Source organism: Pseudophryne corroboree, chromosome 4, assembly GCF_028390025.1.
Source record: "Pseudophryne corroboree isolate aPseCor3 chromosome 4, aPseCor3.hap2, whole genome shotgun sequence".
Lineage (NCBI taxonomy): Eukaryota > Metazoa > Chordata > Amphibia > Anura > Myobatrachidae > Pseudophryne > Pseudophryne corroboree.
This window is the reverse complement of record NC_086447.1, coordinates 429,575,878-429,603,631: the sequence shown is the minus strand read 5'-3', so window position 1 is coordinate 429,603,631 and position 27,754 is coordinate 429,575,878. Positions and strand designations below refer to the sequence as shown.

The window sequence follows — 27,754 nt, the reverse complement described above, 5'->3', positions numbered from 1 at the left end:
GAAGCCAGGGCCAGTAGCATGGTCACTTTCCATGTAAGATATTTCAAATCCACCGATTTGAGTGGCTCAACCAATGGGATTTGAGGAATCCCAAAACTACATTGAGATCCCACGGTGCCACTGGAGGCACAACCGGGGCTGTATATGTAGTACTCCTTTGACAAAAGCTTGGACTTCAGGAACTGAAGCCAATTCTTTCTGGAAGAAAATCGACAGGGCCGAAATTTGAACCTTAATGGACCCCAATTTGAAGCCCATAGACAATCCTGTTTGCAGGAAATGTAGGAATCGACCCAGTTGAAATTCCTCCGTCGGAGCCCTCTCCTTCAGGATCCGGCGTTCAACCGCCATGCCGTCAAACGCAGCTGCGGTAAGTCTAGAGGTAGAGTGCACGGATCCTCCGTGCGCATCTCTTGAAGTTCCGGGTACCAAGTCTTTCTTGGCAAATCCGGAACCACGAGTATCGTTCTTACTCCCCTTCGCCTTATAATTCTCAGTACCTTGGGTATGAGAGGCAGAGGGGGGAACACATACATTGACTGGTACACCCATGGTGTTACCAACGCGTCCACAGCTATTGCCTGAGGGTCTCTTGACCTGGCGCAATACCTGTCCAGTTTTTTGTTGAGGCGGGACGCCATCCTGTCCACCTTTGGTTTTTCCCAACGGTTCACAATCATGTGGAAGACTTCTGGATGAAGTCCCCACTCTCCCGGGTGGTGATCGTGTCTGCTGAGGAAGTCTGCTTCCCAGTTGTCCACTCCCGGAATGAACACTGCTGACAGTGCTATCACATGATTTTCTGCCCAGTGAAAAATCCTTGCAGCTTCTGCCATTGCCCTCCTGCTTCTTGTGTCGCCCTGTCTGTTTACGTGGGCGACTGCCGTGGTGTTGCCCTACTGGTTCAACACCGGCTGACCCTGAAGCAGAGGTCTTGCCAGGCTTAGAGCATTGTAAATTGCCCTTAGCTCCAGTATATTTATGTGAAGTAAAGTCTCCAGGCTTGACCACACTCCCTGGAAATTTCTTCCCTGTGTGACTGCTCCCCAGCCTCTCAGGCTGGCATTCGTGGTCACCAGGACCCAGTCCTGAATGCCGAATCTGCGGCCCTCCAAAAAGGTGAGCACTCTGCAACCACCACAGAAGAGACCCCCTTGTCCTTGGAGACGGGGCTATCCGCTGATGCATCTGAAGATGCGATCCGGACCATTCGTCCAGCAGATTCCACTGAAAGGTTCTTGCGTTGAATCTGCTGAATGGAATCGCTTCGTAAGAAGCCATCATTTACCCAGGACTCTTGTGCATTGATGCACTGACACTTTTCCTGGTTTTAGGAGGTTCCTGACTAGCTCGGATAACTCCCTGGCTTTCTCCTCCGGGAGAAAAACCTTTTTCTGAACTGTGTCCAGAATCATCCCTAGGAACAGCAGACTTGTCGTCGGGCTCAGCTGGGATTTTGGAAAATTTAGAATCCACCCGTGCTGTTGCAGCACTACTTGGGTTAGTGCTACACCGGCCTCTAACTGTTCTCTGGATCTTGCCCTTATCAGGAGATCGTCCAAGTAAGGGATAATTAATACGCCTTTTCTTCGAAGAAGAATCATCATTTCGGCCATTACCTTGGTAAAGACCCAGGGTGCCGTGGACAATCCAAGCGGCAACGTCTGAAACTGATAGTGACAGTTTTGTACCACGAACCTGAGGTACCCTTGTTTGAAGGGCAAATTTGGACATGGAGGTAAGCATCCTTGATGTCCAAGGACACCATAAAGTCCCCTTCTTCCAGATTCGCTATCACTGCTCTGAGTGATTTCATCTTGAACTTGAACCTTTGTATGTAAGTGTTCAAAAGATTTCAGACTTAGAATAGGTCTCACCGAGCCGTCCGGCTTCGGTACCACAAACAGCGTGGAATAATACCCCTTTCCCTGTTGTAGGAGGGGTACCTTGACTATTACTTGCTGGGAATACAGCTTGTGAATAGCTTCCAACACCGTCTCCCTGTCGGAGGGAGATGTTGGTAAAGCAGACTTCAGGAATCTGCGAGGAAGAGACGTCTCGAATTCCAATCTGTACCCCTGTGATACTACCTGCAGGATCCAGGGGTCGACTTGCGAGTGAGCCCACTGCGCGATGAAATTCTTGAGACGACCCCCCCACCGGACCTGAGTCCGCTTGTAAGACCCCAGCGACATGCTGAGGACTTTTCAGAAGCGGGGGAGTGCTTCTGCTCCTGGGAAGGAGCTGCTTGCTGCAGTCTCTTACCCTTTCCTTTGCCTCGGGCAGATATGAATGGCCTTTTGCCCGCTTGTTCTTATGAGAACGAAAGGACTGAGGCTGAAAAGACGGTGTCTTTTTCTGTTGGGAGGTGACCTGAGGTAAAAAAGGTGGATTTTCCGGCTGTTGCCGTGGCCACCAAGTCCGATAGACCGACCCCAAATAATTCCTCCCCTTTATACGGCAAACTTCCATATGCCGCTTGGAATCCGCATCACCTGACCACTGTCGCGTCCATAAAACTTCTTCTGGCAGAAATGGACAGCGCACTTACCCTTGATGCCAGAGTGCAAATATCCCTCTGTGCATCTCGCATATAAAGAGAATGCATCCTTTAAATGCTCTATAGTCAATAAAATATTGTCGCTATTCAGGGTATCAATATTTCCAGTCAGAGATTCCGACCAAACCCCCCCAGCACTGCACATCCATGCTGGGGCGATTGCTGGTCGCAGTATAACATCAGTATGTGTGTATATACTTTTTAGAGTATTTTCCAGCCTCCTATCAGCTGGATTTTGAGGGCGGCCGTATCAGGAGACGGTAACGCCACTTGTTTTGATAAGCGTGTGAGCGCCTTATCTACCCTAGAGGGTGTTTCCCAGCGCGCCCTAACCTCTGGCGGGAAAGGGTATAATGCCAATACTTCTCTGAAATTAGCAACTTCCTATCGGGGGTAACCCACGCTTCATCACACACTTCAATCAATTCATCTGATTTCAGGAAAAACTACAGGTAGTTTTTTCACACCCCACATAATACCCATTTTTGTGGTACTTGTAGTATCAGAAATATGTAACGCCTCCTTCATTGCCGTGATTATGTAACGTGTGGCCCTACTGGAAAATACGTTTGTTTCTTCACCGTCGACACTGGAGTCAGTGTCCGTGTCTGTGTCTGTCGACCGACTGAGGTAATGGCGTTTTAAAGCCCCTGACGGTGTTTGAGACGCCTGGACAGGTACTAATTGGTTTGCCGGCCGTCTCATATCGTCAACCGACCTTGTAGCGTGTTGACACTATCACGTAATTCCACAAATAAAGCCATCCATTCCGGTGTCGACTCCCTAGGGGGTGACATCCCATTACAGGCAATTGCTCCACCTCCACACCAACATCGTCCTCATACCTGTCGACACACACATACCGACACACAGCACACACACAGGGAATGCTCTGATAGAGGACAGGACCCCACTAGCCCTTTGGGGAGACAGAGGGAGAGTTTGCCAGCACACACCAAAGCGCTATAATTATACAGGGACCACCTTATAGTAAGTGTTTTCCCTTATAGCAGCTTAATATATAATAATATCGCCAAAAAAATGCCCCCCCTCTCTGTTTTAACCCTGTTTCTGTAGTGCAGTGCAGGGGAGAGCCTGGGAGCCTTCCCACCAGCGGATCTGTGTGGGAAAAATGGCGCTGTGTGCTGAGGAGATAGGCCCTGCCCCCTTCACGGCGGGCTCTTCTCCCGGTTTTTTCTGTAATCCTGGCAGGGGTTAAATACATCCATATAGCCCAGGGGCTATATGTGATGTATTTTTAGCCAGTAAAGGTAATTACATTGCTGCCCAGGGCGCCCCCCCCCCCAGCGCCCTGCACCCTCAGTGACCGCGGTGTGAAGTGTGCTGAGAGCAATGGCGCACAGCTGCAGTGCTGTGCGCTACCTTAAGAAGACTGGGAAGTCTTCAGCCGCCGATTTCTGGACCTCTTCTCTCTTCAGCATCTGTAAGGGGGCCGGCGGCGCGGCTCCGGTGACCCATCCAGGCTGTACCTGTGATCGTCCCTCTGGAGCTAGTGTCCAGTAGCCTAAGAAGCCAATCCATCCTGCACGCAGGTGAGTTCGCTTCTTCTCCCCTTAGTCCCGCGTTGCAGTGAGCCTGTTGCCAGCAGGACTCACTGAAAATAAAAAACCTAACAAACTTTTATTCTAAGCATCTCTTTAGGAGAGCCACCTAGATTGCACCCTTCTCGGCCGGGCACAAAAACCTAACTGAGGCTTGGAGGAGGGTCATAGGGGGAGGAGCCAGTGCACACCACCTAGTGGTCAAACTTTTAATTTTGTGCCCTGTCTCCTGCGGAGCCGCTATTCCCCATGGTCCTGACGGAGTCCCCAGCATCCACTTAGGACGTCAGAGAAATTTATAAGAAAAAATAGCAGCATGACATGATACACAAGGTGCATAAATCCAGAGCCAGGACAAAAGAAATCATACAAGCCTGCCAGTATGGTCAATAACAGGCATGGTCCAGTAGTCTCCGGCAAACATCAGCATAGTGTCGACGGCCGTTTCGGTGCCATATGAGCACCTTCATCCAGGACTACTGGTGCCAGAATGAGCACTCCCTATAAAGGTCCCCAATCAAGCACAAGTACACTCACCTGCGTGACGCCTAGCCTTGGGTGCCTGGAAGAATGAAGGGGAGAAGGCGGGGGGGGGGGGGGGGGGGGGGCTTTTGTCTGCTCCACCATATTTTTTGGAACCTGGTGCTGGTTCTGAAAATACAGGGGAGCCTCATGCATTTTTTTCACCTGTATTTTAGAACCAGGACCAGATCAAAGAGCCCAGCGCTGGTTATGCTTATTTTTTAACCCTCTTTTTTACACATGTATACAGAGAAGCCTGCATGGATCTCACTCATATGTGCAGGCTTCTTGTACGGCAATGCTTGGCTGCCGGCAACTATGGTAGCCACTAGCCAAACACAAACACATACCCCATTGGAAAACATGTATAACTAAGGCACGGGAACATAATAAATTCCCCTGTTTTAGTTATAAAAAAAATCTGTGTCTAATCAATCTCATGCATGTTTCATCTCATCAAAACATGGGTCAAATACGATGCTTAATAATTGGAGCCTTTTAAGCTTTTTTTAATTGACAAATTGTGTACTGACTGATTGCTACTATCAAAGACTTTCTACTAATAAAAACATTGATACACTATACTTGTATCAGGTTAATATGCATGAATATTACACTGTGTATGCTTTACCATAAGTATACTTCAGCTTTTTGTATATATATTTGGCATATTAATATTTTGTTTTTACAGAATTTCTTAATTATCAGTTAAGTAAAAAGATCCTTCAGTAAAATAAAAAGAGTAAAAGTAATTACCTTCTCTGGTCCCAGAACACTGTTGAAGTTGTCAGCCCAGCTGCAGGTCAGTTGGCCATCAAACCACAACCATGTATTGCAGTGGTTCTACAAAGAAATCATTTAGAATTAATAGTTTTATCATATAATTTTTTTTACTGAAGATTACACTTTGAAGAATATAATAATTTGCGTGAGTATTTTAGACTGCACATATCAAACACTGGCCTTTTGCTCTCTGATAGGTGGATTGGGGCATTTGTATGCAAGTGCAGTATGGTATAAGGGCGCATTTTATTTTGGATTATAAGTATAATGGAAAACATTCCTTACTGAGGGATTCGGTATATTTTGTCAATGGTTAGAATACCTACTTTCATGAAGTCGACATGCTAACAATGTTGATACCCAGTGATTCAGCTGTTCCAGCAGTTGCAGAGGTAAGTACCTTTGCTCTAAGTCTAACTCTACCCTATGGCTTTGGCTAACGATCTGGCTTTAGTTACAGGTTGTGGATTAATGTCGCAAACTGTGGTTTTGTTAGGTAAGTATGTTAGGTAAGTACTCCTAATGTCAGCATTTCACAAAATGTCTGCATTCACTTTACAACATTTACAATGTCAGCATTTTGGACATGTCGATATTTTGCAGATGTCAATATATTCGATGTCAACATTTTACAATGTCGATATCATAACTGTCAACACTGCACCATCGACATTATGAATGTTGACAATGTGACGCTGACATGCTGACCATATCCCCTTACCCAGTGTAAAGTCTACACAAAACAGGTACAGAGTTCTACTATGTACATACTGTATTAGTGAGCATTAGTGAGCATTTGTGGTACATGATTACGGGTGGTCTTCAGTTTGCCAGCTGTCGGGGTCCTGTCGCTCAGTATACCGGCGCCGCTCATGAATACATAGTAAACTCAGCTCAGATACATTTAAAGGGAACTAAAAACTTGTTTTAATCCCTTCACTAGAAGTGGGAGAAGTAGGACTGATTAAGGAGAACCAACTTCTTCTAAGTTCTACAGAAAGTGAAAGTGCTTTCCCTCAGCTATAACAAGAAAATAATTTTAATGTTTGTATTAGAAAACAAATTCCAATTTGTTTAAGAACGGTTATCAAATATAATATATCCAATTACCCGGATTGCTTTCTTCCATACGTAGGTGACAATTCCATCCTGCCATGTATGTGAAGAATTCTGACCACCGAACATCAAAGTTCCATTATCCACACTTAAAGGATTGATCTTTACAATTTTATGGGATGGTTCCTCGCTAGAGACCTGGAGATGATTAAGGGCCTGCACAAGTGTACTAATGCATGCACTTTTCCCAGATGCTGGAGGTCCTGCCACGATTACAGCTGTAATGGAAATAAAGGCTTAAAAAATATACAGTATGGAAAAGGCATTTTTAAATGCATTAAAAATAAAAAAATAAAAAATAGTAAAAAAATACCACCTTGAAAAGCTCCTTTTGTCTCTACAGAATAAAGTCAACATTTAAGGGATCAACAATGGTCTCATGAGAATACATCTACCAGGAACCAGTGAAAGCACATAGGGCCATATTTATCAACTATCAAATTTTAGACCCGATATTTATACGTTTTTTTATAGCCACTTATCACAGTAATAAAATATTATAGATCGTCGGGATGTACTAAAAATCACATGGAGGGATCACCATCACTTTACTTTCCGTTTCTGTCCTTAATATTTGTGGGTACCCCTCAAAAATGGATGCTTTCCGGGCATATCCCCCAAATACTATTTAATAAATAAACCCCCAAGGCATGCAACTGATGGATTACATTCTCATGAATATTGTTTCAATTGATAAAATGGGCAGCTACACTATATAGTGTATACAGCAGACAGGTGCTCTGTGGGGTCTTTATATTTAATCATGTATAAATTGTAATTTTTGTGACTAAATATATCAGAGCTTAAGATGCTGAGGAATACGTTTTAATATTCCAAACTTATATAAAATCCGGAAAATTATTAAATGTTCCTTTACAATTTATTTACACTACACAAAGCCTGGCAAAAATTGGAACAAAAGAAAATGTTTTTCAAAAACCAAACCAAACCATTCTGACACTATACGTGCTTACCTGAATTGACTATAGATAAACTGAAGAGCTGTTTTACTTTGTTCAGCCATGGAGAATGATGGAACAATTTATTTTCGTCTGCTTTCGTTAAAATGGCCTTTTCTAGCTCCTTCTGAAAGAACTGCCTGTAGTCGCTCATGTCATACATTCCCGTAAACACATCTCCAACAATTTGCTTGAACACCACATAACTCTGCAAAAAGTAAATTCAGTTTGGATTTTTTTTCTCTAAAGACAAAACAACAAATTAAAAATGCATAATACAGTATACAGTACAACCATAGGTCATCAGGTCATCTATGACACGCTACTTGTTACTAACAGATACACATGTAGGCCATTTATATACACTGCCTGCCTTTCCGGGGAATCTAGTATGAGAAAATCCTTTATTTATCAAAGCTCAGAGAGAGATGAAGTACAAACCAATCAGCTACTACCTCATGTTACAGTCTGTGCTTGAAAAATGACAGCTAGGAGCTGATTGGTTATCACTTTGGGGGATATCCTATTACCCGCGTTGGCCATACTCGTATACACTCAGTTTTCAGAGAGCAAAAACATGCAAGACATACTCCACAAACAGGCATATGTTCAACTCTGTATCACTACATTTTCCGTTATTATATACTATATAATCTAAGTAATACATGAGCATTTAACAGGTTTATATAGAAAGTCACATGGAAATGCTAGTGTTATGTGGCCATGTGTAGCATGAGCCCATCTGTTGAACAGGCTGCACTGGTAGTGTCGAAGAAAGGGAACAAGCTTCCTTGAGCCTGTGCAGCATATAGGAGTCATAGCTGGGCCACCAGACATGCTTCAATTGTGGCGCTGGCCCTGTGGCTTCTCTGCTGTCATATACAATATTTAACACAGGAAATACGTATGCCTTGACTCAAGTCTTTGGTTCAGTTTTAAATAGCTCATTTGGTATCTATACATCCCTGTACTATACACAGGTTTCTGATACTCGGGTGAAACTAATAAGTGGTCACTTATGAGAGATTTGTCAGCAATCTATAGTCTTATAGCATTCTGCCACTTACATCACCAGTCATTCTCGGGCCTATAACGTCTTGTAGTGCATCTGCTACCAATGCATGACTTTCCTTTGCAGCAGCAAGAATAGGGTTAGAAGAGATGAGTTTCTTATTTTTATTTGCACTGGTGTCAGCTTTTATGCTGGACACTGGACCTGAAATAGAGCAAAGCAAGATGAGAATGTTTAATAAATGTGCTTGATACACAATTACTGTAACAGGACATTGCAACTTTGTATTTCCACAGACACGATTATGGCCGTCAGTTACAGTACATATGAATGGCACTAATACATGTGGCACTAGCATTAAAGTAAAAAAACCGGTAGAGGGGCATAGGCCGTAATTCAGACCTGATCGCTGTGCTGCAAATTTGCAGAGGTCTGCGATCAGATAGTCGCTGCCCAGGGAGAGTGAAAACTTGCCCCGTGCAAGTGTGCAAATGCATGTGTACACCCTGCGAAAAGTCCGTTAAATCCGTCTGCAACTCACTCACCATCTAATGGTTTTTCCTGTCTGTGCAGTGTGTGCGTAGCCCAGGACTTACTCCTACAGTGCGATGGAATCAGGTTGTTCGGGGCCGGAGCTGACGTCACACACCCTCCCTGAAAACGCTTGGGAATGTCTGCGTTTTTACTGACACTCCCAGAAAACGTCCAGTTACCACCCACAAATGGCCTCTTACTGTCAATCACCTTGCAATCTAAATTTTCGCACCATCCTGTCGCTGTTTGGCGATGCACCTGTGCATTGCGGTGCATACACATGTGCAGTCATTCGATAATCAGAAGCTGTGCGATTTCGCACAACAGCAGTCAGGCGTGAATCAGTCCCATTGTGCGGGGCAGATTTTGAGTATTAGTGCATGCATTATAATTTTAGCATGAAAATACCCCAGATTATGCACTGTGCATTACATAAGTAACATAAGCTGAGAACATTTATCCAATCATTTATTGAAAGAGAAATAAAGAAAGAAATGTAATAGTAGGGGAAGGCTTGATTTAGGCTTTATGATGACCAGGCAAAAACTTTAAAGGGGTCTCAACATTTTATTTCCACTCTAGTGCCACATTAAAACATACATCAAAATATGTATGTTGTGTACGTGCTCATACAACATGTTTCATGGAGCCTGCTGAACTAGAGAAATTATACTGCACATTTGCCTTTTTTTCTGTAATAAAAAGTGACTGCTGATCAAACTTGTCATTGCATTTGCATTCATGTGCACATCACACCCATCATGCACAGCAAGCACACATGCTGAAATATCTATATAAAACTGGCTAAGGACTGTCCTGCTTCCGACATGTGCAGTGAGAGCAGGGGAGTGCACCGCAGGCTCCCACTGCAGTAACAAGACAGACCCACAGGAACAGGTGATAAGTATAACTAAACAGGACGGGGAGGGGGCGAAACAGAGGAGGCGGAAGACACCTGGCAGATGCAGGGTCCATTTACTACTATAGAATCCATTAATGAGAACTGCAATCTATATACAGGCAAAGACATTTCCATTTATCAAAGTCTAGTTATTTTATTCCAGCCTTTTAGGGGGTTATATTTCCATATTCCCAATTTTCCCTGCATATAAAATATTATTGGGGCAATGCATCACATGAACAAATATGTTAAAGGAATAAACCTACACCAGCCACCAGGCAAGCAAAGGGTTACACCCAGTGTTGGACTGGGGTATGAAGGGCCCACCGGGGAAGGGGGGGGGGGGGGATGCAGTGGTAGGGTCCCATGCTTAGGAGTGTCTCCAGAGGGGCTAACCTTTTGGGAGGGCATTGTCAGGGCCCCTTGTTAACTATTTATAGTAAAACTGCTAGTGCATGCATAATAAAGCACCAGATTAGTAAAATTAATGCACTGTAGACTATATACCATAGTCCTGTGCTGTATAATGTAAGGAGGTGGGCTTTCAGGCAGTGGGACCCACCAGGGGTTCCCCCTGTACCCCTGTGGGCCAATCTGACCCTGGTTACACCTTATAATAAATGACAATGTAATTTTTTATCCCTAATTTCACCTTTCCCTTGGCTTCTCAAAATATATCCTTGATAAAATGTTTGCATCATGCAATATATGAAAATTATTTATGTGCGTTCTTTCATACTTTTTTTTAATTAGTTATAACAAACCATTTCTTATAATACATCATACTTGCTGCATATGCCGGGAGCCTCTGATAAGACATAACACTGCTAGAACGGGAAATCCTGCCGTCTTCTGGCTCGTTGCGACCATTGACTATCTTTTCCATCTGCCGCTTCTGATTTGCCCAGTATATAACTTCCACCATAGACTGCAGGCTGAAGTGACGGTGATATTCCTCTGAGCTAGGAAGGCAAGAAAATATATAGTTACTACTACTGTATATAAAATAATAAGTTAATAAGTTACTATATAAAAATAGGATTTTAATATCTACCGGTAAATCCTTTTCTCTTAGTCCGTAGAGGATGCTGAGGACACTTCAAGAACCATGGGGTATAGACGGGATCCACAGGAGACATGGGCACTTTAAGACTTTCAAAAGGTGTGACCTGGCTCCTCCCTCTATGCCCCTCCTCCAGACTCCAGTTTAAGGAACTGTGCCCAGGAAGACGGACATTTCGAGGAAAGGATTTATTGTTAAATCACGGTGTGCATTTTACCAGCTCACACCTTAAGCATGCCGCAGAACGTGGCATTCAATAGAACACAAGCCAACGGCATGAAGAATATGCAGCAATATGCTGACAAAAATCGTAACACAACCTGTGTATAACCACAACCAATAACTGCAGATACAGTATGCACTGGGACGGGCGCCCAGCATCCTCTACGGACTAAGAGAAAAGGATTTACCGGTAGGTATTAAAATCCTATTTTCTCATACGTCCTAGAGGATGCTGGGGACACTTTAAGAACCATGGGGTTATACCAAAGCTCTAAAACGGGCGGGAGAGTGCGGATGACTCTGCAGTACCGAATGACCAACGTGAGGTCAACCTTGGCCAAGGTATTAAAACTGCAAAACTTAGCCCAATTGTTTGCTAAATAGCTGTTCGGCAAAGATGCAATGCCGAAACTCTCCGGTCAACCGCCCCGGAGACGAGCCCACCTTTCTAGAAGAATGGGCCTTCACCTATTTCGGTAAATGCAATCCTGCCGTGAGATGAGCATGCTGAATCGTACCACAGATCCAGCACGCAACGGTCTGCTTGGAAGCAGGACACCCAATCTTGTTGGGAGCAAACAGGACAAACAGAGCCTGTGTTCCTTCCTAAACGGAGCCGTCCTGGCGACATCAATTTTCAAAACTTTGACCACATGCAGAGACTTCGATTCAACGAAGGTGACCGTAGCCACCGGCACCACCAAAGGTTGGTACATGTGGACAGGCTTGGACTGGCCCACAGGGGTACAGGGGAAACCACCGGTAGGCCCCACTGCCTGGTGGGCCCTCCTCTTCTAGGGATCAGGTTCTAGACTGTGCACTTGAATTATGTATTATTCATATGTTACCTTATACTGCACAGGATTATGATGTATTCTCTACAGTACACTGCTGTCATTAATCTGGCACATTATCATGCATGCACTAGCATTAATTACTATATAGATTATCAAGGAGTCCAGACCAGGTACTCTATAATGGTTAGCCAAACCTCTGTGGTGGCTGGCCACACCCCCTTTGGAGGTTGGCCAAACCTCCAATCATGGGCCCCTACCACTGCATACCCCCTATGGGCCCTTCATGCTCCAGTCCAACACTGCATGTGGAAAGAATTTTAAAGAAAGAAAAGTCAATCAACTTGAATAGCAGCACTCTTCCCTTTCAGCAAAAGTTTCTATTCTTCTTTAATGAAAGAAACCAACATTTTTTATACTTTATTATTAAAATTGAGGTTACGATACCCATATGTGATGTACATGTATTTATTATTACCACATATGATGTATTACGTCCTTTTAGAGAGGGACATATATAAGTGAAATATTGGCCCTCATTCCGAGTTGTTCGCTCGCAAGCTGCTTTTAGCAGCATTGCACACGCTAAGCCGCCGCCTACTGGGAGTGAATCTTAGCATCTTAAAATTGCGAACGAAAGATTCGCAATATTGCGATAAGACATCTCTGTGCAGTTTCTGAGTAGCTCGAGACTTACTCTGCCAGTGCGATCAGTTCAGTGCTTGTCGTTCCTGGTTTGACGTCACAAACACACCCAGCGTTCGCCCAGACACTCCTCCGTTTCTCCAGCCACTCCCGCGTTTTTCCCAGAAACGGTAGCATTTTTTCCCACACGCCCCTAAAACGGCCTGTTTCCGTCCAGAAACACCCACTTCCTGTCAATCACATTACGATCACCAGAACGATGAAAAAACCGTGAGTAATATTCCTAACTGCATAGCAAATTTACTTGGCGCAGTCGCAGTGCGAACATTGCGCATGCGCATTAAGCGGAAAATCGCTGCGATGCGAAGAAAATTACCGAGCGAACAACTCGGAATGACCACCATAAAATCAACAGAGACAGAATAACGTGTAAGAAGGAAAAAGTACATTTTTTTTACTTTTTACGTGAATAAATTCTGTAATTTTAACCAACACCTATGATAGAAGAAGTAGTGAGATAATCACTCAAGACTATTGCTGACTGTTATTGCCAGTGATGTCTGTGAATAGCTACAAATGTAAAAGGTCCTGCAACATTACTGACACTTTCTTTTACAAAGAATAATAGTGTAACATTTGTTGCCAAAAGATGAGGAGATTTCCAAGAAAAACTGCTCATACCAAATGACAATATAATTGTCTGTAAATGTAATTATCTATGGCTCGTATTGCCCTGATTAACTTCAATGTTTATTAACACTTTCAGTGACTGCTGATTTTATATGTCTAAATAATAATTCAGCTACCTGTTATTATACAAATGTGGAATTATATTGTCAGGTAACTTATAGTGCCACTGGGAGATGCAGGGATTAGTGTGGCTGTCCTAAGCTACGCTAGATGCTGGATGGACTGCAATTTGTAATTTTAGGGTCAAACACCATATACTGAAGTTAAATATACAGAAACGTATTATCTATATATATGACTGTGTGCCTACAAATATTTAGGGTAACACTAGCAAGGCAGTGAGGTACCAAGAGGTGGAACTGCCTGCAAAATATATGAGAGAACTATGACCCAATAAGTGTAGTCTACTGTGTATGTAATCTAAATTGCCAATAAGAGTCTGATGACATATTAGTCTATTCATATTACTGTCAGGCATATAATCAAAACATATGGTCTAACTCTGCATCTCTTTGCTATATAAAGATTGTCAAAAAGCTGGTGTATTTAGGACCAAGCGAGTGGTACTAATTAATACCCACAGTACTATCAAACATATTATGGGTTATATTATTATGTGGATTTAAATAACATTTGTTTAACAGCGGCAATCTGAATAATGGCAACCCTGAAGACCCACTGACATAGTAAAGTTACCTGACAATATGAATTCCACATTTGTATAATAACAGGTAGCTGAATTATTATTTAGACATATAAAATCAGCAGTCACTGAAAGTGTTAATAAACATTGAAGTTAATCAGGGCAATACAAGCCATAGATAATTACATTTACAGACAATTATATTGTCATTTGGTATGAGCAGTATTGCTTGGAAATCTCCTCATCTTTTGGCAACAAATGTTACACTATTATTCTTTGTAAAAGAAAGTGTCAGTAATGTTGCAGGACCTTTTACATTTGTAGCTATTCACAGACATCACTGGCAATAACAGTCAGCAATAGTCTTGAGTGATTATCTCACTACTTCTATCATAGGTGTTGGTTAAAATTACAGAATAAAGACAACACACAAGCATTTTCTTTTAAGAAATGTATTCACGTAAAAAGTAAAAAAAATGTTCTTTTTCCTTCTTACACGTTATTCTGTCTCTATTGATTTTATATTTCACTTATATATGTCCCTCTCTAAAAGGACTTAATACATCATATGTGGTAATAATAAATACATCTACATCACATATGGGTATCGTAACCTCAATTTTAATAATAAAGTATAAAAAATGTTGGTTTCTTTCATTAAAGAAGAATAGAAACTTTTGTTGAAAGGGAAGAGTGCTGCTATTCAAGTTGATTGACTTTTCTTTCTTTAAAATTGGTACATAATATTCAATCAACAAGCAGCACCATGTATATGTGTGTTATGTTGGAACACTTGATTTACCTACATAGATTGTCACGCCATTAATATTCCCTGTGTGATTTTTTATTGGTGAAATCTGGTGCGGGAGTATCTTTGTCCTAGAATACATGTGGAAAGAAGAAACCACCTTTGGTAGAAAATGTTGACGAGTTTCCAACTCTGCTCTATCTTCATGAAAGATCAAATAAAGTCTCTTGTGAGACCAGACCGCTAACTCAGACACTCGCCTTCCGTATGCCAAGGCCAAGCTGACGAACAATTTATAAGTGAGGAATTTCACTCCGCCTTACGTAAAGGTTCAAACCAATGTGATTGAAGGAACTGCAACACCCCATTAAGATTCCCTGGTGCCACTGGGGCACAAAAAGAGGTTGGATGTGCAACACTCCCTTCACGACAGTCTGAACTTCTGACAAGGAGTCCAATTGATTCTGAAAGCAAACCGATAAGGCCGATTTTAATAGTTGAAAACTCTGCCGTAGGAGTCTTCTTGGATTCACACCAAGAAACCTATTTTCTCCAAAACCGGTAGTAATGTTTAGACATTACCCCTTTTCTAGTCCCAATAAGTGTGGGAACTACTTCCGTGGGAATACCCTTACGGACCAGGATCTGGCGTTCAACCGCCATGTCGTCAAACGTAGCCGCGGTAAGTCCTAATACACGCATGGCCCCTGTCACAACAGGTCCTCGAGCAAAGGAAAAGGTCAGGGATCTCCTACGAGTAATTCCTGAGCTCAGGATACCAAGCTCTCCTTGGCTAGTCTGGGACCAAGAGGCTCGGCCAAATTTTCTTTGTATGAACCCTGAACTTTTGGAACGAGAGAAAACGGAGGGAATACATATACCGACTGAAAACACGCACGTGTCACCAGCGTATTCACTGTTCCTGTTTGAGGGTCCCTTGACCTGGAACTCTGAAGCTTCTTGTTGAGATGAGATGCCATCATTCCTACTCGAGGAAATCCCAACGACATGTCACCCCTTCGAAGACTACTTGAAGGAGGTCTCCCCACTCTTGGATGGAGACCGTCTCCTGAGGAAGTCTGCTTCTCAGTCATCCACTCCTGGAATGAACATCGCTGACAAAGCGCTTGTATGTTTCCCCATCCAGCGGAAAATCCTTGTGGCTTTTGCCATTGCTGTTCTGCTTTTCGTTTGTAGAAAATCGTTGTAAACAGCCCTTAATTCTAGACCAGTTATGTGGTGACAAGTTTCCTAACTTGACCAACTTCCTTGGAAGTTTTCCCCCTGAGTGACCGCCCCCCAGCCTCGGAGACTCGCAGCCACCACAGGAGTGAGATTCCGGTCTTGGAAGACAGGATTATCCTCCGGTGTATGTGTAGGTGGGAACTGGACCAGTTGTCCAACAGGTCCCTCTGGAACACCCTGGCATGGAAACTGCCAAATCGAGTGGCCTCGTAGGCTGCCACCATCTTTTCCAGCAACCAAATGTATTGATGAAATGACACTCATGCTGGACTCGGAATTTGTTTTACCAGACTTTGGATCTCCAGAGCCTTTTCCACTGGAAGAAAACAAAAACTCTTTTTCTAGTATTATTCCCAAAACAGACAACCGCGTTGTTGGGACCAACAGTGATTCTGGCAAGTTCAGGAGCTAACCCTGTTGTTGATGAACTGACAGGGAGAGTGCAATGTTTTGCACCCACTGGCTCCTTGAACACGCCGTTATCAGGGGATCGTCCCAGTACGGGATAATTGTGACTCCGTACTAGCGACGAAGAACCATCATTACCACTATAACCCTCGTGCAGAGGAATATTTAATTAGGCCTTCTTTGTGTCTACTGAGACCATGAAAAAAACTCCTTTTTCCAGATTGGAAATCACTGCCCTGAGAGATTCCATCTTGGATTTGAATTTCTTTAAGTAGAAAATTAGGGATTTCAGATTTAGGATTGGCCTGACCGAACCTTCTGGCTTCGGGACCACGAAGAAGCTTGAATAAAAACCTTCTGCCTGTTGTGCCAGGGGAAAAACCAGGTCAATGACCTGATCCTGATACAACCTTTGTATTGTGTCGCATACTACCTCCCCATCCGAAGAAGAATCGGTAATTTGAAAAATTGGTGAGGGGAAACATCTGGAAACTCCAGTATGCACTCTTGGGACACTATTCGTAAAACCCACAGGTCCAGGTCCGTTCCAGGACTGACCGAAGAGTTTTTAGACGTGGTCCCACCGGTGTGGGCTCCCGCAAGAGAGTCCCAATGTCATGCGGTGGATGTGACAGAACAGAGGATGATGTCTGCTCCTGTAATCTTGAAGAGGCTGCTGACCTCTTCCCTTTCCTCCTTCCTCTACCTGCAAAGAAAAGGGGGATTTGTATCTATTATGCCGAAATGACTGCATCTGACAATGATGCGTCATCATCTGTTGTGAGGGAACATATGGCAAGAAAGTAGACTTACCAGCGTCATCTGCCGAGATCAAACTAACGAGGCCGTCACCAAACCAGGATTTACCTTCATAGGAAAGAAAACTCCATTTCTTCTCGGAGTCAGCACCAGCATTCCATTGGTGAATCCACAATGCCCTCCTAGCCGAGACCGCCATGGAATCGGCCCGCGAACCCATGAGTCCTATATCCCTTGTAGTCGCACGGCAGTATGCTGCAGTGTCCTAGATATGACCAAACTTAAGGAGTATCCCATCTCTCCCCAGGGTATCTATATCGGATGACAAGGTAACCGACCATTTCTGACTACTACTACTCCCCCATGCACATGCAATAGCAGGTATAATTAACGTACGCGTAGACACATAACTTGAATATAACGTAGCTTCCTGCATACGATCCTTTGTGACAGGGCACCCTGCAGAACAGGGGGTAACACCCACTTTATACTCTCAGTGGCGGGAAAAGAATAAACACTCGGAAATTTCTCGAGGATTTGAAACCATCTCGTCAGGGCTGACCCCGACTTTTTTCAACAGAGCGCTCAGCACCTAAGAAGGAGGAACTTAACCTCAGCATACATTATAAATTTCTATAAATATATATATATATATATATATATATATATATATATCCAAACCCATACACACATATACATATATACACACACACACACACACACACACACACACACACACACACACACACACACACACACACACACACACACACACACACACACACACATATATTTATATCATATATATATAACTTTTTGTCAGGGACAGCAGGGTCCCTAGTGACGTTAATACGTTCTTAATGTGTATGAAACATGTACTGAATGCTGTATATTATTTTGTGGATCTAATCAGGAAACATTTCGGTCGACAGAAGAACAATATTCGTGTCGATATCCGGGAGTAGTATCTGGGCAAAATAACCATTTTTGCGACCCCAAGGGGTCTGAGGCAAATATATTCTATGAATATGACACCCTCCATAAATATTACTACGTCTGTGTTTGGGTCACAGCTTTATGCAACCTTACTATACATACTGTATATACATATAGGTATAGCCGTTCTTTTTTTTTTTTGTCAGATATTGGTGGTGCCGACAGGGTCACCCACACACTTCTGTGTCCCCATAAAGTTTTCTCTTGGGAAAAACATCTACCGACATGTTGACACTTTTGTTATGTACCATGTACCATCAGGAGTCGACGGCGCTGACAGGGTCACTCCCACAGCCGTTTGTGGCAGAGCACTCAGCCTCAGACATGCCGACACACTAGTAGAAAACACCCACCGACATTACACTGGCTATAAGGGAAGGAACTCAGTAAATTCTGTTAGGGAACACAGAAGGAGTTTACCAGCTCACCACCCAGCGCTCAATCCCTTATATATTGTGCTTTATTATTAACTTATCTTGCACCAATCAACTGTGCCCCCCCTTCGTTCCTTCGTTTTTCACTCTGTTATGTACAGTAGTGTTTTGGAAGGACCAGCGTCTCTGTTGAGAGAAAATGGCGCTGATGTGAGCTGTGAGGGCTAAGCCCCGCCCCCTCAATGGCGCACTTCAGCCCGCCATTTCTTTAATATATTTACACTGGCAGGGGTTGGATATAGTGCCTAGGCACTCATATTAGTGTTTGCCAGTCTTTATTTGAGGATTTATATGCTGCCCAGGGCGCCCCCCCCCCCCCCGCACCCTACAGTGCCGCTGTGTGTGGGAGCATGGCGTGCAGCGTGGCCGCTGTGCGGTACCTCAAAAGCTGTCACTGAAGTCTTCTGATCTTCTTCTACTAACCTGTCTTCTGACTTCTGGCTCTGCAAGGGGGGTGACGGCGGGCCTCTGGGAGTGAACCCCTAGGCGTACCTAGAGTTCCAAACCCTCAGGAGCTAATGGTGTCCTGTAGCCAAGAAGCAGAGCCTTTAAACTCATCAGAAGTAGGTCTGACTTCTCTCCCCTAAGTTCCACGATGCAGGGAGACTGTTGCCAGCAGTTCTCCCTGAAAATAACAAACCTAACATAAGTCTTTTCCGAGAAACTCAGTAGAGCTCCTCAGTGTGCATCCAGTCTACCTGGGCACATATCTAAACTGGAGTCTGGAGGAGGGGCATAGATGGAGGAGCCAGGTCACACCATTTGAAAGTCTTAAAGTGCCCATGTCTCCTGCGGATCCTGTCTATACCCCATGGTTCTTGAAGTGTCCCCAGCATCCTCTAGGACGTATGAGAAATTGTATTAGGATAACTAAAACCATCATGTATCTTTGTATGCTGAGATTTCCTGTGTGTATTTTTGCCTGATATATATCTAAATGGTTAATCTTCACTTGCAATCTCAGAGATAGACAGATTTAAACTATGATGCTGAATTTTAGTTTGTGCTCACTGACGTCCGAATTTGCAGAAATAAAATGCTTTCGCTAAAAAACACATTCACGTGCAGTTTCACAATCTGTACGATACGTGCAGCTCTGCAGCAGTAGCATGTTCGGCAGGCTTGCGTCACGCATATGTCGGATAAACTTACTTTTAAAACGTTTGGGGGTAAATGCAATAGAGTGCAAGAAGCCAGAGGTTGGGAGTTTGTGTGAGAATTCATTGGTTTTGTCTTGTAAATGATTGCTGCTTTAATAATACCGGCATTCTCACACAAACTACCACACCCCTGGCTTCTCGCACTCCATTACATTTACTCCTTGGTTTGATAATGAAATAAGAATTCACTTTCTGGTTCAAATACAATAAGAAAAATATATATACAGTGCATCCGGAAAGTATTCACAGTGCTTCACTTTTTCCACATTTTGTTATGTTACAGCAGGGATGGGGAAGCTTTGGCCCTCCAGCTGTTGTTGAACTACACATCCCAGCATGCCCTGCAAAAGTTTAGCATGGCCAGTTAGCAAAACTGTAGCAAGGCATGCTGGTATGTGTAGTTCAACAACAGCTGGAGATCCAAAGGTTCCCCATCCCTGTGTTACAGCCTTGTTCCAAACTGGAATAAATTAATTTTTTCCTTCAAAATTCTACACACAATACTCCACAATGACAACGTGAAAAATGTTTTTTTTTTTTTTTTGTGATTGTTGCAAACGTATTAAAAATAAAAAATTAAGAAATTACATGTACATAAACCTTTTCTCACGTTGTCATTATGGGGTATTGTGTGTAAAATTTTGAGGGAAAAAATGAATTTATGCCAGTTTGGAATAAGGCTGTAACATAACAAAATGTGGAAAAAGTGAAGCGATGTGAATACTTTCCGGATGCACTGAATATGGATGGACATCGGAAATCGATGGTTAGCACACATCAGTGTTCCCTGATCTGATGGAAATTCTATTTCCATTGAATAGCGGGTTTTCGATGGTTGCCAGCGATCAGATGCTGCTTTCTGATAGCCATCCCATGGCTGAATGCATGCATTTAGCCGGTGACTCCCAGAAATGGTGTCTGCAGCACAGCTCATTGCGCATGTGTATAGCGCCATCTGCTTCTCCACATGCGCACAGTATAGCCATCATTGGTTTGGATACGGTGACAACTAGCCACTGCATCCCCATATTTGATGTTGGATGGCCAGCAACCATTTGATGCCGGAGTTCCAATGTCCATCCCTATAAAATACTTGTCTAACGCAGAAGCTAGAACTCTTATTCTTGTGTATGAAAATAATTAACAAAAGTACAAGTGAATATAAAATATGCATGAGTAATGCTTCAGGGATGAGACTGCAATCAGTCATTCAGTAGCAGATAACTAGGGCTTGATTCAGAGGTGGCCGCTAACTGCACGCAATGCAGATGTTTGTGCTGTTGAGTGATTTTTTTCTACTGCGCATGCGCAAAATACCCTGGATTCATCTATGGCGCATGCCCAAAATATCCTGGAATCCCCTACAGCACATGCGTTAACTCTGAGTGTACACACAACGGTGTACTGGCATCAGTGATGACGAGACAAAGCAAATTACATAACTGGATGGCGTCTAAGAGGTGGCCTGAAGGGAGGGCAAAAAAAAAGCTGTCTTGTGGGCATGTAATGGGATTGTCGATGGCGTGTCATTACAAGTGAGCTGCGTTCTAAGACGCACTGCTGCTTTCAAATAGGCTATGTTCAGATGGAGACACATCCCCTGCCATAGGCTGGTGTAAGTGTCGATGGCGGTTGTGATGGTCCGCCAGCGGTGGACTGTCTTGAACCACCAACGGTGCTACTGTATACAGGGGCACAGAAAATAGGCGCCTCAGGGTTTACACTCTCTCCGGTGCATGCTTGTACTAAAACTATCACTAGAATATTTTCATACCCACAACTCTGCCAATGGGCACTACAGTAGATACACAAGTGTCAGAGTTGAGTAATTCTGCCACAATTCTGCATATACGTGCAGCTTGCTCTCTGGATAGGATTTTTTTTTATACTATGCAAACTGGCACAAGTCCAATTCAGCATCACAATTAGCAGCAAATACATATATTGTTTCATATATAATACATGAAAGTCCAAAAATAAAAAAAAACTAACAGTTGTTCTTTGAGCAGTTCGGAGATCAGTTGTAGTCTGGTAGCGAGAGCTTTTGCGCTTTTGAAGCCTAGGCTGGTAAGTTTGGCTTTGAGAAGTACAGTGTGATCTGGAACAACCAGGGAGATAGTCCTAAAGATCGCCTGTACATCATTAGGTAGACGCTGGAACCCGGATCTGGAGACAGTCAGAAACAGGCAGGAATCTGGATGTGCTGCAATCTACAAATAGAAACAGACAGAACAAACACATTTTAAATAAATACACAGTGAATTAATTAAGTCTACAGATTAAACAATAGCTGTAATTTTTTTTGACCACCTGACAGAAAAAAAAAATACTACGCATATCCTGTTTGCTATGTCACATAAATTTGTTTTTGTTTTTTTAGTTATTTTTACATTTTTCAAGTGTTTTATTCAAGAATTGCAGAGCAATACATCAATAGCAGTATAAAGCAAACATTTTAACACATCCACATATGAGCGACAAGTGTACCATACAATTCAGTAGCTTCAAATGTAGTCACCCATAGGCAATGGGAGCATTCAAACACAGCTGTATTAAGTTGCGGGCATGTGAAACAGGACAAGCATTAGGGTACAAAGTGGTTTTGGACGGATCAGATAAAATTATGTTTTTTTTCACTTTTCCTGCTAAAGGCCAGCTGCAAATGAATGCAAACAGAAGGGGGATGCAATTAAATTGCCGGCAGTCGGGATCCCGGTGGTCAGGATACCGATGCTGGAATACCCACTGCTGACAATGCCGACAGCCGGAATCCCGGCTCACAGGGGCTATTCCCACTCATGGGTGTCCACGACACCCATAGAGTGGGAATAGAACCTGTGGCAAGTGCAGCGAGTTATCGAGCCCGCAGCGTAAAGAGTGCAGCGAGCCCGCAAGGGAACTCTCTGTGCTTTCACCGCTGCCGGCATACTGATGGCCGACATTCCGACCGTCGATAATTCATACTGATCTCACAGAAGGGGAGTAAGAGGCAGAATCAGAACAATGGGAAAATAAAGACCCAAATATTCTAAGGACAGACAACAACTCCTCACTTTTGGGTCTGGCTGGCCACACACATTATGTTTAAAAAGCCTCATAATTGTTCCTGATGATTTAAAAAAAACATGTCCATCTCCCTTGTGGCTGGTACAATGAAGCAGCAATTTAAGTCTTGTGATGCAAAGCTGCATTAAGCCATGCTATGTACAGGGCTATTACTTGGTGGGGCAAGGCCGGCTCTACCATTAGGCAGCTTTAGGCAGCTGCCTAGGGGGGCCGTCCTCTGGAGGGCGCCACTGAATTCATCTAACAAAAAACTGAATGATATGAATGTGACCTCCTCCTTTAACACTGCGCTGGCCACTGCTGTGGGTCTAATCAGGTACAGCCGCCGCTATCAGGCTGTACCACATAAGGGCCCTCATTCCGAGTTGTTCGCTCGCTAGCTGCTTTTAGCAGCCGTGCAAACGCTAAGCCGCCGCCCCCTGGGAATGTATCTTAGCTTAGCAGAAGTGCGAACGAAAGGATCGCAGCGCTGCTACAAAAAGATTGTGTAGTTTCAGAGTAGCTCCATACCTACTCCTAGCTTGCGATCACTTCAGACTATTTAGTTCCTGTTTTGACGTCACGAACACGCCCTACGTTCGGCCAGCTACACCTGCGTTTCTCCTGGCACGCCCGCGTTTGTATCTGACATGCCTGCGTTTTTACACACACTCCCCGAAAAACGGTCAGTTACCACACAGAAACACCCACTTCCTGTCAATCACTCTGCGGCCAGCAGTGCGACTGAAAAGCGTCGCTAGAGCTTGTGTAAAACTGCATCGGCTTTCATGAAAGTACGTCACGTGTGCGCATTGAGCCGCATGCGCAGAAGTGCTGATTTTTAGCCTGATCGCTGCGCTGCAAACAACGGCAGCTAGCGATCAACTCGGAATGAGGGCCAATGTCTCAGCGTTTCCTCTGTGCTGACATGTGTAACATTAAGTCATGTGAAGGCACACAGGGGTGGATGTAACTGTGGATCCTGGGGCGGGCGCCCCTACGTCCGCTTCTCATAGCCCAGATGCACCTCCTCCAGGCCCCTGGATCCCGGCTCTCCAGCAGCAAGCAGCACCTGACTACATGTCGGCACCCAGCAGTGTCGCTGTAATGCTGCTGCCGCCTGTAAGAGGAACCAATTACCAGGGAGGAAACAACTTTTAGGTAAGTAACCCATGGGGGTTCTGCGGAACCACAGACAGTGCAGATCTTACAGCCCGATGGGTGGTTTGCACTTGTAAACAGCATAATAGGGAAAACACAGGCACTGGGGCACAATACAGTACAGGGGTAGGGGGGTCAGAAATGTGGAGGTAGGGGTGTCAGTAATGAACTTACAGATGGGGGAATGGAACACAATAAAGAGCAAACAACTATAGGGTCATTCCGAGTTGATCGCACGTAGCAACGTTTTGCTGCCTGTGCAATCAACTAGACGCCGCCTATGGGGGAGTGTTTTTTTGTATAGCAAGGCTGCGATCGCTTGAGCAGCCCTGCTATGCAAAAAAAGTTTTGTATAAAACAAGACCAGGGTAAGACTTACTTACCCTGTGCGATCAATCCAGTGTTGCAGGTCCCGGAATTGATGTCAGACATCCGCCCTCCAAACGCCTCGACACGCCTGCGTTCGGATCTTCACGCCCAGAAAACGGTGAGTTGACGCCCCAGATTGCCTTCCTCCTGTCAATCTTCTTGCAGTCGCCCCTGCGATGAAGCGCAGCGTGCGATCGGGTCGGAATGACCCCCAATATGTATGTGTGTGTATATATGTATGTATACACATATAATTAACTATCCCCATCAGACCCCATATGCGGATGCATATCTCGGCACATTAGCGATAATGTGAAATTGGCCTCAGTGTACTATACAATCTCTAACATGCCGGCTAGCGTGTATACATAGGCAGAAAGAATGGTCACCACTCAAGGATTTGAAAGTGAAAGTATACTGCGAACAAAGTCGCAAAATGTTGTGACTTTGATTACAATATACTTTTTCACCTTAAAAGTCCTTGAGTGTTGTCCCCTTTTCTCTGTATACTGTATGTATAATAATGCAATTCACCCCAGCTCACCTAGTGGCCACCTGCATCTCCCCTCTGAGAGGTGGTGGTGTTTTTTTTTTGCAGGTTAGGGGGCGCCAGGCTGAAGCTTTGCCTAGGGTGCAGTGAGACCTTGCACCCAGAGCCGGCGTGACCCGCTCAGCAAGGGGATGCAAAGCAGGTAGGCGCCAGGATGCAGAGGCGTTCTTCCTGCTCTGCATCCCTATGCTGTACAAGACCGTTGCTGCCGGCTGCTGCTGCGCCTGTCACACTGTATGACAGGCAGCGGCACCAGCAGCTGTGTGTGAGGACACGGAGGGGCATCAGTTTCCCCCTCCCTCCCCTAACGAGACTGCAACAAGATGTTCCCCCCTGTCGCCGCGCAGCACCTCATATTGCTGCCGCGGCCGCCAGCAATCCCCCGGAGTCATCACAGCCATGATCTCCGGCCCAGTGACCAGAAATACAAGGCAGCACTGTGGCTGCCGTGGGCAAAGACGGGCAGCGCCGGAGCCACAAACACGGCATCCCCAGCGGGCGGGCGCTGCTTTGAGTGATGCGCTTCACTTCAGGTCACTGGGCAGGGGAGGGCATGGGGGTGCAAGCAGGCTGGTTAACATAACCACAGAGACTCTGGGATCTCGCACTAGGTTACCAAGCCAGGCTGTACTTCAACATGCACCGGATTAAGGCAGCAGCAGCAGCGGAGAGTGGGACGCAGGAGAGGGATCCATTTAGGTTCCTGGAGGTGAAATCACAAGGGACTTATTGGTAATTCTGTGTTTGTTCTGTCCCATGCCCCGATGTTTTGCCAAAGTCAATGTGTCACCCCCCCTGTGCTCTGTCATTGTGTCCCCCTCCATGTTCTGTCACTGTGTCCCCCTCCATGTTCTGTCACTGTGCCCTCCCCCGTGTTCTGTCACTGTGCCCCCCTGTGTTCTGTCATTGTGCCCCCCTGTGCTCTGTCATTGTGCCCCCCCTGTGTTCTGTCACTGTGTCCCCCCTGTGTTCTGTCACTGTGACCCCCCTTTGTTCTGACACTGTCCCCCCCCCGTGTTCTGTCACTGTCCCCCCCGTGTTCTGTCATTGTGTCCCCCCTGTGTTCTATCACTGTCCCCCCCATGTTCTGTCATTGTCCCCCCCCCCCCGTGTTCTGTCATTGTCCCCCCCCCCCCCCGGTGTTCTGTCATTGTGCCCGCCCTTTGTGTTCTGTCATTGTGCCCCACCCCCGTGTTCTGTCATTGTGTCCCTCCCCGTGTTCTGTCATTGTGCGTTCCCACCTGTGTTCTGTCATTGTGTCCCCCCTCGCTGTGTTCCGTCATTGTATGTGCCCCCTCCCTGTGTTCTGTCATTGTATGTCCCCTCCTCTGTGTTCTGTCACTGTGTCCCACCCTCTGTGTTCTGTCATTGTGTGTGTGTGTGTCCCGTGCTCTGTCATTGTGTGCCCCCCCCTTGTTCTGTCACCGTATCACCTCCCCCGCCCCCCCCCCTTGTTCTGTCACGAAGTATGGGAGGGAGGGCGCAAATTTATAGTTTGCAGGGGGGCGCTGTACACCCTAGCACCGGCCCTGCTTGCACCGGCCCTGAGGTGGGGTGGGATGTGGACTGCTTATGGGCCAAGTTCTTTAGGGGTTCAGAGTCTTGGTGAGATTTACATTTTTTTTAGAGAGGTGGATTCAGTTGCTGGTTACCAGCATGTGCTATATAAATCCATTAGTGCCATGTCTAGTCTACTAAGGGCCAGTCACTATACAAAACTTCATTTTCAGTCTGAACTCCCAACTCAGACTCATGGGAGATGTATCAAACCTTTGCAACAAATAAAATGGAGAAGTTGGCCATAGTAACCAATCAGCTTTTTCTGACCTATCATCCATCAGTGTTTTTCTGACCCAGCACCTCAGCTCCTAAAGCTTGTTTAAAGTTCCTTATACCTCCCCAGGGAGGTAACAACAGGTAGCACAACCCCTGCTTCTCTGTGATGTCCTGAAAAGAGGAACCACTACACGCTTGCACTGCACATAGTGGAAGCTACAAAGAGAAGGAGATCTGATCATCAACAGATAAGAGGGACTGGAGGGGGATATTATTTGAGGAAAGGTAATTTTAAGAATAAGGGGATTCATTATGATTATGGGTGTGAAGGGGTTAATGCTATTGAAAGTTTCAATTATGATTATAGGATTCATTTGATGATCCTGAAGGAGGTAAATAAATAGAGGGTTTTTGGGTAAGAATGAAATCAATTATATGTATGTATGTTAATTAGTAGTGGGGATGAGGGAGTTGTTGTTATTATTATTATTATCCTTTATTTATATGGCGCCACAAGGGATCCGCAGCGCCCATTACACAGTACATAATAAAATGAGCAAGCAAGAAAACAGCACTTACAGTACAAGACAATATAGGACAGGTATAGAAAACCCGGGGTTAGGTGCCATCAAAGGGAGTATTTAACTAACATAAAGTCTTTTCAGTGAAACTCAGTAGAGCTCCACTGGAGTGCGACCAGTCTGCCTGGGCACCTTTTCTAAACTGAGTCTGGTGGGAGGGGCATAGAGGGAGGAGCCAGCCCACACTCTCAAACTGTTAAAGTGCCAATGGCTCCTGGTGGACCCGTCTATACCCCATGGTACTAATGTGGACCCCAACATCCTCTAGGACGTAAGAGAAAGATAGTGTAAGTAAGAAAAGGAAAGGCACATGAGGAAAGAAGTCCCTGCCCTTGCGAACTTACAATCTAAAAATGCTTATGCTGGTGTTAACTATGTTGAAAGGGTTTATGAAGTTACTGAAGGTGTTAGTGAGTTTTATGTATTTTCTGAATTTTATGGCAGTCGTTCACTGTTCATTGGGGGTCATTCCGAGTTGTTCGCTCTGTAATTTTTTTCGCATCGCAGCGATTTTCC

General features: G+C 44.7%; 1 protein-coding gene across 1 annotated transcript in view; it reads right to left on the bottom strand.

Moving 5' to 3' along the window:
* LOC134910927 (uncharacterized) overlaps nt 1-27,754 on the bottom strand; it is a 455,362-nt gene that overhangs the window by 191,590 nt on the left and 236,018 nt on the right. Inside the window, exons 48-53 of the mRNA XM_063919317.1 lie at nt 21,749-21,966; nt 10,736-10,911; nt 8,570-8,718; nt 7,518-7,710; nt 6,538-6,761; nt 5,401-5,487 (exon numbers count right to left, since the gene is read on the bottom strand). Of these exons, the coding sequence (XP_063775387.1) occupies nt 5,401-5,487; nt 6,538-6,761; nt 7,518-7,710; nt 8,570-8,718; nt 10,736-10,911; nt 21,749-21,966 (1,047 nt within the window). The remainder of the gene's footprint in view (nt 1-5,400; nt 5,488-6,537; nt 6,762-7,517; nt 7,711-8,569; nt 8,719-10,735; nt 10,912-21,748; nt 21,967-27,754) is intronic.